At 44.5% G+C, this 18,364-nt stretch overlaps 1 protein-coding gene and 1 long non-coding RNA gene across 7 annotated transcripts in view; one reads left to right on the top strand and one right to left on the bottom strand.

Annotated features, from left to right (window-relative positions):
- Window positions 1-18,364, bottom strand: part of Pitpnb (phosphatidylinositol transfer protein beta) — a 50,930-nt gene that overhangs the window by 3,157 nt on the left and 29,409 nt on the right. For 4 of the 5 annotated variants that reach the window (XM_031337385.1, XM_031337384.1, XM_031337388.1 and 1 more), the window contains exons 8-10: window positions 12,939-13,016; window positions 3,789-3,899; window positions 2,111-2,233 (exon numbers count right to left, since the gene is read on the bottom strand). In XM_031337385.1, the coding sequence (XP_031193245.1) occupies window positions 2,111-2,233; window positions 3,789-3,899; window positions 12,939-13,016 (312 nt within the window). Of the gene's footprint in view, window positions 1-1,745; window positions 1,867-2,110; window positions 2,234-3,788; window positions 3,900-12,938; window positions 13,017-18,364 lie in introns of those variants that run through there. The other variant, XM_031337386.1, reaches the window with a different exon arrangement.
- LOC116068155 overlaps window positions 343-18,364 on the top strand; it is a 22,723-nt gene continuing 4,701 nt past the window's right edge. Inside the window, exons 1-2 of one of the 2 annotated variants that reach the window (XR_004109464.1) lie at window positions 343-884; window positions 1,309-2,048. This is a non-coding gene — a long non-coding RNA (uncharacterized LOC116068155). Of the gene's footprint in view, window positions 885-1,308; window positions 2,049-18,364 lie in introns of those variants that run through there. The other variant, XR_004109463.1, reaches the window with a different exon arrangement.

The raw sequence follows: 18,364 nt of genomic DNA, 5'->3' as shown, positions 1-18,364 counted from the left end.
TAAACTACATCTGCTCTGAACAAAGGCAACCATTATGGCAGCAAATTATCAGGGATATAATTGCAAGGGAAGTGTCAGTACACTTTGAGAAAATGCTTTGGGGGCAGGGCTCTGGACAAGACAGGAGGCTGTGAAGGTGCTGCCACTGTGACTCTTTTTAAGAGCAGCATCTCTATACCTCCAAGTTTACTAGGAACAAGAATCAAAGAAGAGACACAGAGGAACAGAACACAGAAAAGATCTAGCAAAAGAGCAGGCATTCCTAAAAGCTATAGACAAAATCCCCAAAACATACAAACAAACAAACACCCCTCAAAGGAGAACCCCAGAAACAGACAGAAAACAAACAATACTATATTTCTAAAACAACCCCTACAGCAGGAATAAAACACTCCTGTGACATCACAAGGAGCTATGTAAGGACAATCTGCCCAGAATGTTGAGATCTATGTAAAATAATTCTGAAGTATTCACAGATGAAAAGCAGCCTACACCCTGAGCCCAGGACAGAGTGCAGCGGGTTCATAGGGGATTTTGTTCAGTCTGAGCCCCGAGTGTCAATTCTATTCCCAGATGGCTGACTGGCAGAGCTGCTTGCTGTTGGCCTCCATCTCTGCTGCCAGATATGGGAGCAAGAGGCAAGACCTCCAGGCCATGGCCTCTCTAGGTGTGCTCAGGCTCTGTCCAAGGGTCAGGGGTCAGAGGGCTGAGCCCAACATCTAGTCACCAATGATCAGTCTTCCTCAACGCAGCACCAACTCACACTAGGACCAAGGCTCGCCTCTGAGGCCTGGTTTTCTGTCACCTCTGGACTCTGGGAAACACAGCCTGGAAGCAGCTGTGCTTCAGCTTGAGCAGCTGCTCCAGAGCTGACAGTATAACAGGTGAGTGTTCTGGAATCTGGAGGAAACCAGGAGGGAGTGCACAGCAGGCAAAGGGAGGGCTGGCATCTGGGCTGCTCCTCAGGAGCGCTAACTATTGAGAAGTGAGCATGAGGGGGTGGGAGGCGTGCACCAAAAGATTACAGCAGTAAGGCCTACTCTTGCCTGTATGACTAGCCATGGCCAACCTTAGAACAGAGAGAGAGACTGCCATCATTCCACCACCCTTCTAGACCCAGAGTCTCAGCCTCAGTAAGAGAAAACCCAGCCCCCTTACAATGTCTCTATGGGAAAGTACCTTCCAGATTCAATCAAGAAAAATAATCTGGAGCAAAATCCATTCATAAGTTGAAGTCTGTCTATAGTTTACTTTAAATATACGGTATGTTAAAGCATTCTATTGCTCTAATAAGACTATACACTACAGGCCTTTCTGAAGATTTGTGTAAGGCTAATTAGAAGCAGGCCTGCTCCAATCACCCAAAGAAACCAACTGCAGACACAAATCCTTCACTGTGCTATGGCAGAGACACCATTCCTTTTGTGCTGGAGTCCAACTTCCTGCCGATCCCCATGACCACATGGGGCTCTAGTCTCACAGGCAGGCCATCAGATACCACACCTGCGGGGCTTGCAGAGCCAGGCCTGTTGGCAGGACTCGAAATGACTGCCTGAAAGCCCTGAAGGTCCTGGACATGCCATGGATTCACTTCCCACTCTGGGAATAAACTGCCAATTGCAGACAAGCATGGCCCAGGGAAAAATCAAAACCAAATCTTTACTTAAGCATAAAACTATACCCTGACCCCTTGCCAAGGACCACTGGAATGTTCCTAGAGCTTACCAAGGCAGAAGAGCTCACGGCTAGGTGGGCGGGGAGATGTTGGAACCAAGAGGACTCACCAGCCTTGCCTTGCCTTGCCTATGGAGGGAGCTGGGCTGACTGCAGAGCATGCTGAGCCACAGGCATCTCCATCTAAAAGGACTGAGACAGAGACTGTCACAGATACTGATGCCCGAGAGCTGATACAAAGCACCTGGATGTTTTTACAAGGAACACATTCTAGGTTAAGAAGGTTCCAGTCTACATTCGGGACAGGTGAAAGGCATTAGTGTCTGGAAAAACTCCATTTTGGTGAAAATAAACATGGAAAGAAATAGCCTCCAGCACTCTTCCTAAGTCTAAGTACTTGCTAAGAGACAGACACAACCACTATAGCAAGGCTTACTGTTTCTAGTTCTTTCTGAGTCTCGTCCTCCATTCGTCTAATGTCTTCCATTGTCAGGTCAATCCACTTGTCAATCCAACAAAAGAGCTGGCGATGTAAGTTTGTAAATATCCGTTTTTCTTGCTTTAAAACAAAGTGGTAAAAACATTTGATTAGTGATATATTAGCTTTATGTGTCCCGAGCATCCCATAAGAACTCGTGCTTAGTATGAAAAGTTCATTTTATACAACAGCAGAAACTAGGCCCGAGTTTGGTGGTGCACTCTTCTAATCCCAGTCAGGGCTCAGGAGGCAGACGCAGGCGCTCTCGTGCTCTGTCTCTCTGTCTGTCTGTCTCTCTCTCTCTCTCTCAGACACTCAGACACACACACACACACACACACACACTCTACCATGTACAGAAATACTGGTTTAAATACCCAATTATTTAAGTAAGTTGCATTCAACTCTCCCAAAGACAGCAAAGTAGATGTAACAGCTGATTCTTTGGGGACAATTTTCAACCTCTTCCCCATGAACAGAAAGCTTTGTGTTTACACATGCAACTTCTCTGTATCTAAACAGGGCTGTCAATATATTGACAACGTCAAGGCGAGAAGGTCAGTATGTACAGAGTGAGCTCATAAGCCAGCTCTGATTGGGTAGAAGAAACACAGGTTTCAGTAGTTTAAAAGCAGGGAAGGTATCCAAGCTGCAGAATCTCTATGGGTATCCAGTGGTAACAGTGTGTTTTTTTCTTCCCTAGTATTTCTTTGTAAGTATATGCAGCAATTATGTGCATGCATATCTGTGTACCTCATGCTTGCAGTGACCTTGGAGGCCAGAAAAGGGTACGGACCCCTGCAACTGTGTTACAGATGGTTGTAAACCATCATGTGGACGCTGGGAATCAAACCTAGGTCCTCTGAAAAGCAGCCTCTTAACCACTGAGTCATCTCTCTAGCCCTCAAGGACATCTCTGTAGTGATGATGGGAGGAAATCCTATGGAGGAGTAAGCAGGGCATTCCCACATCTTCCTGTTTGTTTATGACCAGGGGCATTTTATTGTTTTGTGTGATGTTGGGCACCACTGTGATCCCTCTATATCTGGCTGTTTATGTTATACTCATTGTTTAAGAAGCAATTAGGATTTGGATCCGAGGAGCATGTCACCTATTCAGGGTCTATCTACTTTTGGCAAGACTTCTAAAGACTAAGGATGTCCCATAAGGGCTGGAGAGATGGCTCAGGGAGGTTCAGAACACTGGCTGTTCTTCTGGAGGACCCAGGTTGGGTTCCCAGTAACCATACAACAGCTCTCAACTGTTTCTAACTCCAGCTCTGGATCATTTGATCTTCTGGCTTCCATTAGCACCACATGCTTCTGGTGCACACATGCATGCAGGCAAAACATCTCACACATTATGATAAAACCTTAAACAAACAAGAAAGAAAGAAAGAAAGAAAGAAAGAAAGAAAGAAAGAAAGAAAGAAAGAAAGAGAGGAAGAAAGGAGAGAAGGGAAAAAGAAAAAGCCTCTTAAAATGTCGTTATATTTGGATTTCAAGTTTTTAGAGTATCACACACGGGATGGTAACTTTCATATATCATAACGGAGAATGCACTATCAGACCATTTTCTAACAGATCTCAGATCTCCCACAAACAGGAAAGAAGTCCCACTCCTCGAGCAGATTTACCTTCTGGATAAAGTTCTCTACTTTGCTCTGCAGCCCCCACCACTTGAACTTGATGGTCACCAGCTTATAGGCACACATCTTAGGACAGTCAGGGGTGTTTGCCAGCTCCTTCTAGATGAGAAAATTGAAAAATTCTGACGTCAATATTTAGGTTTTGACCAAAACAGACCACTATGGAACACAACCATGGACTTTTAATTTGGAAGCTCTGAATCACTTGAACAGAAGAGCAGTCCTCCTCTCTGCCATCCAACTGTGAGGCCAGTTGCTGTCACTATACAGGAAGCTCTTAACACAGTAAGCCCAAACAGGAAAGCTGTGCTCCCTAACTTCCTATGGAGATGGCCTTCCACCATTTCTGTTTCCAAATATCTCCAATGCAGCAGCAGCAGTTCATGATAGCAGAAAGTCACGGCTACGGAAGCAAATGCACACTGCTCACAGCATGGCCTGCACATGCAGCTTCAGTTTCCAGAATGCCATACACTGGTATTCACTCAAATGATGTCACTGGAAAAATCAAGCCTTGCTTGGATAAATGGGGATGTTGTGGTCAATGGTTCTCCAAGCTGTGTAACTGCTATGAAGAAGGGTTCAGCTGTAGCACTGAACAGGAGCACCCCAGAGCAGGGCTTCCTGACTGCTAACACTCACTCCTGGAGGGTTGGAGAAGGTGATGAGCCCAGGACCTGAGTATGCAATTCTGTCTTACCTACACATGGCCTTGGGGAGGGTGGTGCCTGTGTGTATGTGTCTGTGTGTGTCTGTGTGTGTACACGCGCACACGTGTGTATTTGCAATGACAGAATAACACTGCTGCCCTTGGTGGGAGCCAGTCATCTGTCACCCAGCAGTACACACTGTTGCTATCACACATGGGGGTCACAAAGCTATGTCAGGTCAGGTCTGGCCGCCTGTCTTCTATCACCAATACCAAGAGCCAGTTTAAGAGTGGGAAGCAGAGAAGGGAGGTTTACTCAACGTAGCCAAACCACGAGAGGGACAAAGATGTATGTGGAAACCTCTCAAATCCACCTTTGGGGTTCTAAAGTGAGACTGAAGTCTAAACAGAAGGCCAAGGCTATATACGTAAGCCCTGGCAAGATGGGTACTGCCCTCCACTGACCCACCATTGTCAGGGTTCAGTTTTATCCTGTGAAGTGTTCATGACCTGTTATTGTGGCAGCTCTTTCTGGAAGTCAACACAACTTCCCCCTCTGACAAGCACACTCTCCTTCTCCTAGCATTAAGAGTCCTGGGGAAATCCCTGCTGCTGCGAGTCTAATGTTTAAATACTTTGAAATCAGAATGAGATAGACACAAGTGTCTCTCTAGAATAGCTTCATTTCCATGAGCCTCTCTTCCTTGACTGCAGGCCTGGCTCTAAGCTGGGCATTGGAATGGATGAGGTCAGTCAGCTTGTCTCAGAAGGCCCAGTTCTCCAGAAAGGATGGACAGTAAGTTGAGCCTCCCACAGACCACTGCTTCAATACTCAATGAACCCATGCTGGGACCTTTAGCCCAGTGAGTGCTGCTGAGCATGAGGAGAAGTCAGGTCTAGCTGGCACTAGGTCAAGAGCATGGCACCCAGCTATGGCTCCTACTGTACAAAATCCTTACTTTTGCTGGCTTCACTCCTCTGTGTGAACAGGAAGAGCTAGACTATCAGATCTTCCATGTACCACTGAGATGAACTGAGGTTAACAAGCTTAACTCCAAGGCTAGAGATGGTAAAGCAAACATGCCCTTCCCATTCAATGCCTGTGAAGCCCCTGTCTACACCCTCAGGTTGCAGTTTTCTAGAGCTCAGTCACCACCCCCTACAACACTGATAGGCCTGAGCAACTTCCAGCTGGGACAAGTCCTGGGTACTACAAGCCACAAATAACTTCATTCTGAACCCTAGCAGTTGCACACCACATTCTCTACAAAAGCTTGCCTGTGCACCCTCCAGTCTGCTCCCCAAATCAAGAGGAGAATCAGTTCTAATTAGAAGAGTGAGCCAAATGTAACATAAGCGCCCTCCACAGGCTGGATTCCAGTACACAGTGACTCCACGGTGAGCCAGGCTTCCTAGTGATGCTGGCAAGCTACTTAAGCCAATTAACACAGCAATTTATATAGTTTGCACTTGGCTATAAGAATTATTTTAAAAATTAAATGGGCCAAAAAAAAAAAAAAACAAACAAACCAATCCTAGTTCTAGAATCAATCACCCTATACCTCGAATGTTTATTTATTTTCAATCTTCTCATTTTCTATCCAACTTACAAGTAGTTATTAAAATTAAGTCCAAAAACAACCCTTTGAGGGAAGAATATGCAAAGCAACTAAACTCTGCTCAAGTAGACACAGGCCCACTGCCTCTACTTCCTGGCTGTCTTCCTGGGGTGTCAGCATGGAATAACCAGAAAGCAGCAACAGTGTGGTATTAAAGTAGCTAATGTGTGCGTGGCCCTTTACGTGTCGTTCCTACATATCTTTCTGCAGTAGCTAACGTGTGCGTGGCCCTTTAGGTGTCGTTCCTACATGTCTTTCTGCATTAGCTAACATGTGCATGGTATTTCCTGTTTAAAGGTGACTTTTTATAAAGAATCATCCCATAATCCAAGCTATAGACTTTGGATTAGTGGGATGGTTCAATAGGTAAAGTGCCTGCTGTCAGGCCTCACTGCCCCAATTCAACCTCTTAATACCACATGAAAGGAGAGAAGCAACTCCTGCAAGCTGTCCTCTGACCCTGATGCATGCTTTGGCATGCACAGACATGTGCATTCAAGTGCCTGCTCAGAATAAATTTTTTGCCTTCATGTATGCATGTGCACCACATGTATGCCTGGTGCTTACAGAGATCAGAAGAGGTCATCAGATCCCCTGGAACTTGTCACGAGACAACATGTAGATGCTGGGAACCAAACCCAGGTCCTCTGCAAAAACCAGTGGATTTACCTGCGAAGCTGTTTCTCTAGCCCCTAATTTAAAAGAAAGAAAGAAACTTATAATCTTCAAAAAGGTATTTCCATTGTGACAGAAAGAAGTTCCATCCTGTATCACGTTCCTAGGAACTCAACTGCTTTAAAAACAACGTCCTCTCAAAACAACCCAAAGGGCAGGTAGGGAACAATACAGGCCTTTTACACATTGCTCCAATCCAGCCCAAACTCAAAGCTTCATTACCCACATCAAGGTAGCTAAGACTAATTCTGCTAGTTCATAATACAGTTATCCTGCCAATAAGTGAATTGTAAATAGATTAAATTTTTAAATGGTAATTTTTTTTAAAAAAGCGGAACATTAGTTGGTTATCAGAAGAGCAACCAGCAGTTCTGTGAGACCGGTGTCCTGAGCTCACAGAAGAGCCTCACATTAGGTTATTTCCCACATAATTCAAATTTCATCCATAATGTAGCATGTACTAGTTAGTTGCAAAATGTTTTCAAAATTGCATTTAAATCATTTGTACAGTCACAGAATTCCTTACATTTCATGTTACTAACTATAAATGAAGCTTCCCAAGTCCAATCATGTTTTCAATTTAAGAGCACATATTAGGTTACTCTGAGGCATGTGGCCGAGGCCTTCAGGGAAGCAACACACACAGCAGCCACACATCGTGACTGAATACTTGCAGCAAGCATGTGCAGCTTCGATGGTAAGCAATCAAGCAATCAGCCAACATTAGCCTCAAGAACAAATGTCTTGATCTGTGACAGAGAAGTATGTACAAATGTTAAGAGAAGTAAAGGAGAGCATCCAAGGTCCTCTCAGCCTTGCTAGCTTCACACTGCAGGCTCGCTGTGGGATGGGCAAGGTTGGCGCTCCTCAGCAGAGCAGTCTTCATGCGGTTCACACTCCCCAGTATTTTAGTTTTTCAGTGGTAGGCAATCAGAATGCTCAGTTTTGGCGGCCGAATTTGTAGTGTTAAGTTTCCAACCGAAATCGCACTAAGAAAGTTAAAAATAAATGTGCCGCAAGGGCTGCTGCCAGTGTGCAACAGCAAATGTCAACACAGGATCACAGAATACATGGCGATCTAGGCAAGCCCCACTCTCTCTCCAACACATGCTGTCTTCTCTTCTCTAGACAGCTTTTACTTTGTGCGTCTTTTGGGCGGGCCTGGGCTGACACTGTTTTTCTACATGTCAAGCCTTGTATCTAGTGACTGGCACTGGTTTACTGATCTACACTAAGAGTCTACTGAGGGCACATGTAAGCAAGGTGCTGCCACAAACCATGGTGGTTTCACACTCAGAAGACAGGGAGTAGAAGGAGACTACCCTGACTTGAGTACCAACAGTCCCACAGGGGTACCCAGAGGCCTCTAGTGGAATGAGGGTTCATGGTGAGAGACTCTTTGAAAAAATTCCAAAGGATGACTGAACCATAAGTTAAGTTTATTTAAAAAACAGGCACAACAAATCCAGGAAGGGCCTACTTGTGATGGATCAACAGCTAGTGTCCATGTCTCACAGTGACTAGGACAGTTCACACCTTCCTCATCAGGGACGAAAAGCCACACTGTACAAGTTCACCTGCAGGCCTTGCTCAATGGACTCAGGGGCCCGGCCAGAGGCCCACTCAGCCAAGTCTCTTCGCAAACCAGGCAGCATACAGTTCCAGAGGCCTGGGCCCTGCAGGTCTGCCTAGAAGCAGAGGCATTCCACAGAGAAGCCAAGGCAAGAGCTAGCAGGCAGCCAGGGCATCCTGATTTTTGAAGACATGGGCCTGTTCATTTTGACATCTTTGGGAGAAGTTCTACACATATGATTAAGGCATACTAAGTGCTAAATGCACTTCAGAGACTTCCCCTAAAAAGTGGGATCAACAAACCATGTAATCCTCCTCTGAAAACATGCCATGTCTGTAAACGTCTTTATTATGCAGACTCCAAAATGCGGCCTAACTAGAAGCCAGTTTGAGTTCCACATGTTACCTGCTGTGGGGTTTCAAACAGTACAGGAAGGACTCAGGCCCTCAGCTGCTTGGGAGCTCAGGCGTGTCAGGTTAGGTTATCTGCAGCTCAGCAGCACTCTCCACTAGGAGAGCCACGGCGTCCACCTGGAAGGAGGAGACTTCCACAGCCACACTGCAGCTTCTCCTCATCACCCCGCCCACTGCTCCTGTCCCAAGCACAAGGCCTCACACCTCAGCTGACAGACAAGGCTGCTGTCACCTTTTCACACATAGAAGGAGAAATCAATCATGAGGACACAGAAGAAACAAACTGGTGTCTCTACAACATGAACAGGAACTCAGAATGGCCTCGAGAGCTGTCCTAGAGTGTGGCTGAGCAGGGCATTCAGCAGGAGTCTGAAAGGCCAAGCTCCCGCTGCACTTAGAAGAGCAACTCCTGTTCCTGACCGGGTCACCATGTGCACCCCTATCTGGGCACTGCAGAAGCAGGTGCTTTGGTCCAGCCTCCTAGTTAGGAATGACCATCCATTTGTGGACACAGATGCTTAACTCTTCCTTTCATTGGGTTAGAATGACACCATAATCTTCAATTTATTAAACTGGGTCAGATGTGGCAAACTGAAGAGCAGGAGGAATACACGTGCGTGAACTAAGAAGCCTATGGTAGGTGGCTATGCCAGTGTTGCACACATCTTCCAGATGGAGACATAAACCTACATATACATATGCATGCGTGTGCATGTAAACAGTGCCACTGAAAAGGATGAGGTTCGTCAGCAGTTCTGCCTTGAAGCAAAATTCTTAATCAGGTTATAAATTGTTCTATCAGCATGCACAAAGTCACTTCATGTTGAACTCTAAGTAATAAAGTATAATTCATGTGCTCAGATCTTTTAATTTCCTTCTTCTAGGGAAAATGAGCAGATGACTAAGGCCCACTCTCTGGAGCTATAGTGTACTCCTGGCTTTCTTTCTTTGTTTTAAAGTAAAAATCTATATCATATTTAAGTAGGAAAAAAGCCTTTGCTCATGACAAACTTGGGAAAGGAGAAAATCTCCATTGCACCACCCAGCTGTGAAATGCTCCGAGCTCTGTGGCTTGGCCAAATAGCTAAGCCACACCACGTACTCATTAAACACATAAGGACAAGAGGCATGGACTGAAGACCCAAGACAAACGAATTCCAGCTACTAATGTACAATGGACATTAGTACACAGACACACACGCACGCAAGCACACACACTCATACAAGAAGGAGAGGCTCAAGAACTTGACCTTCTGTAATGACTTCCTGTGTCCAGCACATACTCCTGTCCTTTAATCTTCCTAACAACTTTTGTGGTGGGTACTAATGTTCGAATTTTAGAGGTATGGAAACTGAAGCTCAAGGCGTATATTATCCACATCCTAATGCATGTACCTTCACAGTATTTAATGAGTCTCCTTTTGTACCTCTATCACTCTGTAGAATTGTCTAAGCACAGAGTTAGACTGTTAATGACAACATGATACACAAGAGGCAGAAGCGTAACCTCCAAGTAAGGATCTGCTTCATGGCCAAACCTCATTCCTGTGAACAGCACTGGACCCAGGCCTGTGAAACTGCAGGCACCAGTTTCTCCTACAAGTCTTTTTTTTTTTTTTTTTAAAGATTTATTTATTTTATGTATATGAGTACACTGTTGCTGTCTTCAGACACACCAGAAGAGAGCATCAGACCCCTTTACAGATGGTTGTGAGCCACCATGTGGTTGCTGGGAATTGAACTCAGGACCTCTGGAAGAGCAGTCCATGCTCTTAACCTCTGAGCCATCTCTCCAGCCCCTCTCCTACAAGTCTTATTTGCATTTCTCTGGCCACATTTCTCATTTATAAACCAAAGCAGCTGTACATGCTGCCCAGCAAGGTTTGGAAGGTTAAATGTGTCCCTGTATTACTACTGCCTGGGACCACAGGGAACCTGCTCTCAGCTGAATACAGCCAGGAAGTACCACAGGAAGTCTTGCACACCAGGTAAGGAGATGTAAAGCAGTCATTGAGTGCAACTCAGTAACAGAGCACTTGCCCAAAAAGTGCCAGGTCCTGGATCTTCTGAGCACCTAAAGACACATAACCAGGCAAACCAACTGACCCTGAGATTTTCATTTAACCCTGGAGCCATTTTGGGATGTGGGTAGCATTTGGATAGCAGCAGCCTTCTGCTGAAGTAGCAGCTGGATGATGAAAGGTCTCATAGAAGCCACAGGCCTGAGTATGGCACACCTCAGCAGTCAACTTGTGAGGCCCACACACACTTCTGTTACTTGCTCATATTTCAAAAGTATAGAAACCCCAACAACTCCTCTTCCTTAACCTGCTTATCAAGTCCAAAGGTGCCCATTCCCATATGTGCTCAGCTACTGTCACTGGCTTACCTTCTTGTTCCTTCACATCAATAAATGGTAGTTTAGCATATTTACTTCATTACCCAGGATATTCACAAGGTCATGGAATGTCAGCTGCTGCACCTACCACCATGTGAACAACTCGAGCAAGTGATCTATCCACAAGAGGACGGAAAGAGCTCCTGGCATGCACAGTACAAAGTCACTGCTGCACCTGTTTTGTAGGCAGTCTATTATGGCTCAAGCCTGTCACCTCAGCATCTGTGAAGCTGAGGTGGGGGAATTACTGAGTGTTCAAGGGCTGCCAGGGTTATATGGTGACCCTCAGGTAGCACTGGCTTCTGCACAAAACCGTGCCACCAAACAAACTTAAGCTACTCTAGAATTTTAAATAATCAGAGATCGAGGACTGTGCATAAACACACATCACAGCAACAAAACAAGAACAACAACACGCTAGCTACACATTATTTCCTAAGAACCAGAAAAAACAAGCCAAAGTTAAACACAAGTAATTCCATGGCTAGTCAGAAACCTCTCAGGAGTCCCAAGCAGAACTCTCAAGCAGAACAAGCCGACCATGCAACAGGTGTGTAAAATCTATACTTCAAACACCATTAACTGGCTGAACAACTTAGAATTTTCTCACCAGCCGTCTGCTTCTTAATCCCTTGCAAAAGCATTGTGTGACAGTCAGCACCAAAGAAAGCAAGGCCGCCTTAGCAGAGACTGTGCCTTGGAGAGCCAGTAGCCTGAATGAAGGGGCTGAACCTGGAGATGGGTGGGGAACCTTTGGAAACCCTTAGCCTGGACTCAGATGATGGTCATGGAATCTGTCCATCACTGTGAGTGACATTTACCGCTTCTTGAGTCTTAAGTCTCTAGTCAGGGTTATTAGGTTGGAAGAGTTTTTGTTTGAACTACACCCTGAAAACAAATGTGAAAATATGGCAAACTATGATTCATTCTTTCCTTTCTAAGATAGGGTCTCACTATGTAGCTCTGGCTGGCCTTGAACTCCATGTAAATCAGGCTGGCCTTGAACCTCTGGGTCCTGAAATTAAAGGTATGAACTACTACACCCTGTGGAGAGTCATTTCCCATGAGGCAAAGTCAGATCCCTCCAATCCCTCCCTCCTTCCTTTTAGCTGATGTGCAACAGTTTACAACACAGATATAAGGACACTGGTGCCATTCCAGTGGTCCTCTATAGGAGCAGCGGGCATTACACTGTTCCCTTAGGCTGTCAGCAACTGTTAGAGCTTGGCTGCCAAGAAAATCCTGTAGGTGAACCGCCTGTTCCAGTCAGGTGTGTTTTTATGTACCTCCTGGTTTGTCAAACTAATCAGAGTAACCTGCCACTAACCCTGTAGTGGAGTTTAATGGAGTGTATGTAGTGTAGCACTACACTTGGATAGTGGTTCCAATGATTCTGTTGGCACTGCTTTCCCTACTTCATGAGTGGAGTAAAGGTATGCTCTCTCTGAATACAAACACTTGTCACAAAAGCCACTCTCTGGTGTCCTGCTCCAAGGAAACACCTGTGTGGGGAGAGAACTTTTTACAGTTGATACAGACTAGACCTACTAGAAACCTTCATTTAATACGAAGCACACCGTTTGCCTCTCTTTGTATTCCTCAGCACAGCATGGTGCACGGCACAGCGTGGCACACTGAGAGTTCTGTTTGTTAATGCAGCATACACTCAAAGGCCAACTGCAAATGGCTCTAAGTTTTTATCACAAACAAAGCCCTCTGTGCAATTTAAACACCACCACCTCTTTAAGACTTGTAGTGTAGCAATTGTTATGTTTGTAAGACTGCTTGTCAGCACGGTTAGCAGCCAGTACCTTCCAGTTAGGTCCCAGGGGGCCTCTCTTGGTCTTGACTGACTGGAATAAGGCAGGGTCTTCATCAGCTTTGTAGTCCTGTAAAACAAAACAGAGTCAGAGAGGAAGAAGAAAACCAGGAACCATTCTTTAACCTAGCCAAGCATCTTTCTGAAGCTAGAGCTCTGTGAGAGAGAGAGAGAGAGAGAGAGTGTGTGTGTGTGTGTGTGTGTGTGTTTACACACAGGGAAAGGTGTGTCCATATATAGCATTAGCAGTTTGTATCTCGTTACTTTTTGAACTCTTATCTCAACTATGGTAATTAGAAGTACTGAGCCCTGATAGAAGGCCACCAAGACTAGCTGTCCCCAGAAAGGGCACACAGGGAGGAGCTGCCCTCAAGGGGCAGGACAACCAGAGTCATTTCATTTGCCTGGGCACAACAGCACTGACTTAATTGCTACCAGCTAGGATAAATTCAAACTCCAACTTAGACTTACATAGTAAAAACTAGTGTGCTTCCTCACTCAGGAAAGAAGCAATGGAAGAGGTTGTCCTAAGACTTGCACTCACAAGCAGAAGTAGCCACCCTAGCAAAAACAAACCTATAAGCCTCTGAATTGTTCTCTTCTAGCCAGAGGTTCAAAACTAAAGCCAGAGACAGTTCTATTTTCCCCACATTGAAAAAACGTCGTTACATTAAACAATCACTTCCAGCACCATTTCACTCCATCAGAGTTCCTGTGGAACAGCAACCATGGGATGATGAGGGCTAGAGCACAGGGCTGGTCCCTAAGGTCAGTCAAGCTGAAAGAGGCAGACAGAACAAAACAAAACAAAACAAAACCAAATCAAACCCCCAAGAAGAATGTATCAACTACCAAAAGAGAAGAACACTCAGTCAGAATCAAAACCAAACAGTATCAGCCAAGAACACATCCCTTATAAGTACACATGTGTGTACTTTTCATATTTAAAAGTAGAGAGAAAGGCATACCATATTTAGGATATTTTAACAGTTAAATTCTAATCATCTACTGCCTAGAAGGCTGGCCATGATCTGCCCACTTATTCTCTTTGAGCAAGAAGCCACACCCCTTTTCTCTTATGGATAGGGCTGTAGGGACTGCATAGTAAATACTGCACATTTTGAACATGAGCAGCAACAGACAGGTAAAGGCTAGACTATTGTTCTATATCCCACTAATAAGGAAGACTCAGAAGGCTAATGCATGTCACAGCTGGGAGACAAAACTTGGTTTTGGATGCATTAAAATGTGAAAGGAAAGAGAGAAATGGGATTTTAGAACTCAGGATGAAAAACTGATGGTGCTGTGTAAACCTACTCACCTCCATAGAAAAACTATGTGAATCCACAAAAAAGTATACCTCTAGCGTTGAATAAATAAAACCAACAGCATTAAATAAAGGCAGTTCAGACACAAGGACCAGAAAACTTGTAAGGGAGAACTTGGCTTAAGTTTTGGTTAGTGTCAGTCATTTCCAGGTTGGCCCCAGGAGACCAGTGAAGGTGTAGAATAGACAGATAACTCTCTGCAATCCCATGTCAGACACTTCACACATCTACAGAACCCATTTGCAGTAGATTCAGAAACTAAAGAACTGAAAACCTTGTGAAAACATCACTATAGATCTGACACACTATTCCACAAGGCACACCTGTGAACCTTCGTCATCAATCGAGCCACAGGCTGCTTTTCTAAAATGTACCATGAAGATTACCAGCACGTGAGGAACCAACATGGCTTCCTATACATGGACTTCAACCAGACTCTTTTGAAAAGACTTGTTCATTTTATGTGTATGGGTGTTTTGCCTGTATGTGTATCTATGCACTCACTCCACATGTGTGCATTGCCCTTTGGAGGCACTGGATCCCCTGAAACTGGAGTTACAGAAGGTTGCAAGTCACTGCATGAGGATGGGAATTGAACCCCGATCCTCTGGAAGAGCTCTTAATGAACTCTTTGATCTCTGCCTTGGCTCACATGGCTATATCATACAGGACAACCAATGTGTCAGCAATCTGGGGAGTGAACATTTGAAAAACCAAGAAGTCAGTCTCAGCACCAGGGGTGTCCAAGTGGGTCTTTCTGAGACAGATACATAGAATGAAACCTTCCCTTCTTTGCAGCCAACATTAAAGATATTATAATGAAAGTGTAACATGACCCAATTATTGACAATAGCACTGTAGCCCTGACAGGTGAGAATAATGCACCTTGTCAAAACCTAGACACTTTGCGTTTGCTAGTTTGAATCTGTAAATGTTTAATCAGTTGAATTAAGTAGCATAGTATGAAAAGGTAGGAAGTGGATGTACTTTTCACATCCTCAAGTTTTGTATTTCTACTATTATTTTTTTAAACAGTATTTCCTTGCTGCAGTTTTATTGTTGGGTATTTGATTTGGTCTCTGGATTTGAAAACTGGTCGATTTATATCCATATCACAACGAACAAATATATTCCTTCATGTATGACAGTTTCAGCATACAGAATGCGACCTCAGCTACCAATTACAGCTGCAAATGAGCAATAGTGTGGAATGAGACAGCCTGCTGGCTTTGTTAGTACTCTGTCTCCTGTGGGATCCCAGGGGAAAGGGAGGCTCTGATGGAGAGAAGCCCCTGGCTCATGGTTTATTGTGCTTGCCACCAGCTGCAGACTTCTCATCTCATTAGTTCTTTTAGAATACTGTGGGTGAAGACAGCTGCAGTCTACTTCAGTCTCCAGCTCCTGGGTATTCTGAAGGCTGAATCTGCTATGCACTTTCTGTAATCCTTGGGAAGAAAGAAAGCAAATTCACTAGGCCAAGGAAATGCACATTAAGAAGAAAACAGGCTTTAAAATCATGTTTAAATGGAGAAAAATCTTATTACTGAGATGGATTGTGCTTAACATGTTTTTGTGATCTAATTTTCATTACCTATACAATGCGCAGAGCCTGGTCAGGATAAGGGCCTGGTAAAAGCATCATTATCTAGCTCGGCGCACCTTCCAAGACACTACTTGTTCCTCCAACAACAGTCCCAACGACACAAAAGCAGAGCGGCATCAGCTAAGGCGAGTTTGGATTAGTGCTAACCAATGCTGTGTCACTGACACTCTCATTTAAGTAAAAACGAAGGCGAGTGGAAGCCAAGACCCCTAGGAGAACAAACTAAAGTATGATACAGTAAATCAGTGGATTACTGCCTCCATGCCGGAGTCCCAGAATGCAGTCATTAAATCCATATAAGGAACTGTTTGGCCCTGGCTCAGGAAAGCTGCGCTACCTCATGGGTACACATCTGTTACTTACTGCCACCCTCAACAGAGACCCTCAACAGAAACCAGATTAATTTTGAAGACAAAGAATATTAGTTTTATCAATCTTTTAGCATAGGGGCTGTTCCCCAAAATGCAAGCATAAAGCCTGTGCTGAGCCAACCTAAATATGTCCTTGAGCCCATATTGAACTCATGTCTATGAATGGGGAAGGGAGTGGGTGGTGAGCTTGACAGCTTGTGGAAAATCAAGATGAGCCACAGACACCAGAAACTTCTTAGAGTAAGCCTGGGTTAGTTAGCACAGGTGAGGGTAAGCAATAAGGAACAGCTATACAAAACACCAGCCTTAGCAACTCTTATGACACCTGCTCATAAAGACCAGGGCCCAGCCAGTGTAACCAGATGCCCAGGAGAATTTTACAAAGTGAATATTAGCCAACACCTTTAATCCCAGCGCTTGGGAGGCAGAGGCAGGTGTATCTCTGAGTTCGAGGCCAGCCTGGTCTACAAAGTGAGCTCCAGGACAGCCAGAGCTACTCAGAGAAACCCAGTCTCGAAAAGCCAAAAACCAACCAAACAAACAAACAAAAAACCAAAAACAAACAAAAAAACCAAAGTGAATGTTAGGGTCCTGTAGTCTGCTATCAAATGTTCTACTTTACCATATGACGATTAATTAGGTGTCTATTCAAACAGCTCTAAGATAATCACTAAGTTTAAAATTCACAGGCACTACTGCTCAACTTAGCAAAGCTTGGAGAGAGAAAGGCTGAAAGAAAAATGAAGACAAATCAAGCACTCAACCTATCAGCACTGCTCAAGCCTTTTAAATACTCTAGCCCTTAGAAAAAAGAAAACAAAACGCCTCTGACCCCAGTGCTGCCTGTATGCCTGGAGCTGACAAAGCAGGTTAGCCTGCCTAAAAGTGTTTGCACTGAAGGTTACTGTAGCAGGGAAACAGCTCTGCTATATGGTATAATAGCAGAAAAAGAAATAACATTTACTAACTTGTTTAAAAAACTGTTTTCAACAGTTATTTTCCAATCATCAGCTTTCTTTTCTGTCTTTAATTACATATCCCCAGTGACTCCTCATCCCTGCAGGTTCCCACAGAGCACCATTAATACAGTATAAGTAAATCCTATTAATTCAGGTCCTACCACCTTGGAATTTATAATCACTGGCATAGGGGCTGGGCTCAAGTTTATCTTTGCATGATCTATGAAAAAAAGATTTGCTACACAAATTAATGGAGTAACAAGATCTCAGGAGGGTTGTTTAAACAGTTCAGAAGTGTTTTAGAGCAATTCAGAAGCCTTCATTTGCATATAATTATTATGCTAATTACAAATCATTCTTATCTATTCATTAAAGCAGAGTCCCAAAGGACCACTAATTGTCAATAACTTGTTGGCCTAGTTTCTGTTACTGGATGTACCTCAGAGGAACAAAACTGCATTAAAAATATTGTATGATCTATCTCCTTCAAGAATCTGCTTTCACCAATGAATCCTAAAAGCTGCATTTACAAACACCTGTACTGAGATCAAAGGTGTGATCCTAGTGTTGGCTGGGAGAGCAGTCCATAGTCTTTCTAACGCCAGAGACTCCATACTGGCCTGGAGTGGCACGATGATCCCAGATGGACTGAGTGTTTACAGCAGCCTAGCTACCTGTGGCCTTTCAGGTGTGTCCCCATGGGCACTGCTGGGCTAGAGAACAACCTGACTGGAGGCCTCTTCCTGCTTTCCAACCCTCTTCTTCTGTTGTCGGAAGTTAATGCTGGGTTTAGAAAGGCAGACCTCCCCCAAAGCAGCAATGTCAGATTTTCAGCTAAGAAAAGTTGACTACCAAATGTGTGGTGTGACACACTGCACATCAGACACCAGAGCAAGGCGAGGTAGGTGAGGTACAGTGTGAAGGCTCAGAGAGTCTGAAGCAACTGCCTGTGCTCCCCTTCTGGCCCCTCCCCCAAGGGAGCTGAGTTTACTGGTGTGGGCATATTTTATGAACAGAATTACCACATACTTAACATTACCCTTCCTTTAATGAAGAGCCATGCCATTAACCATAGTACTCAGGAGGCAGAGACAGGTGAATCTGAGTTGGATGCTAGTTTGATCTTCACAGAGATTGTTTTAAAACAAAAATCAAAA

This window comes from Mastomys coucha, unplaced genomic scaffold, assembly GCF_008632895.1.
Source record: "Mastomys coucha isolate ucsf_1 unplaced genomic scaffold, UCSF_Mcou_1 pScaffold22, whole genome shotgun sequence".
Classification (NCBI taxonomy): domain Eukaryota; kingdom Metazoa; phylum Chordata; class Mammalia; order Rodentia; family Muridae; genus Mastomys; species Mastomys coucha.
The sequence above is the reverse complement of the archived record's forward strand: the minus strand, read 5'-3'. Positions and strand labels throughout refer to the sequence as shown.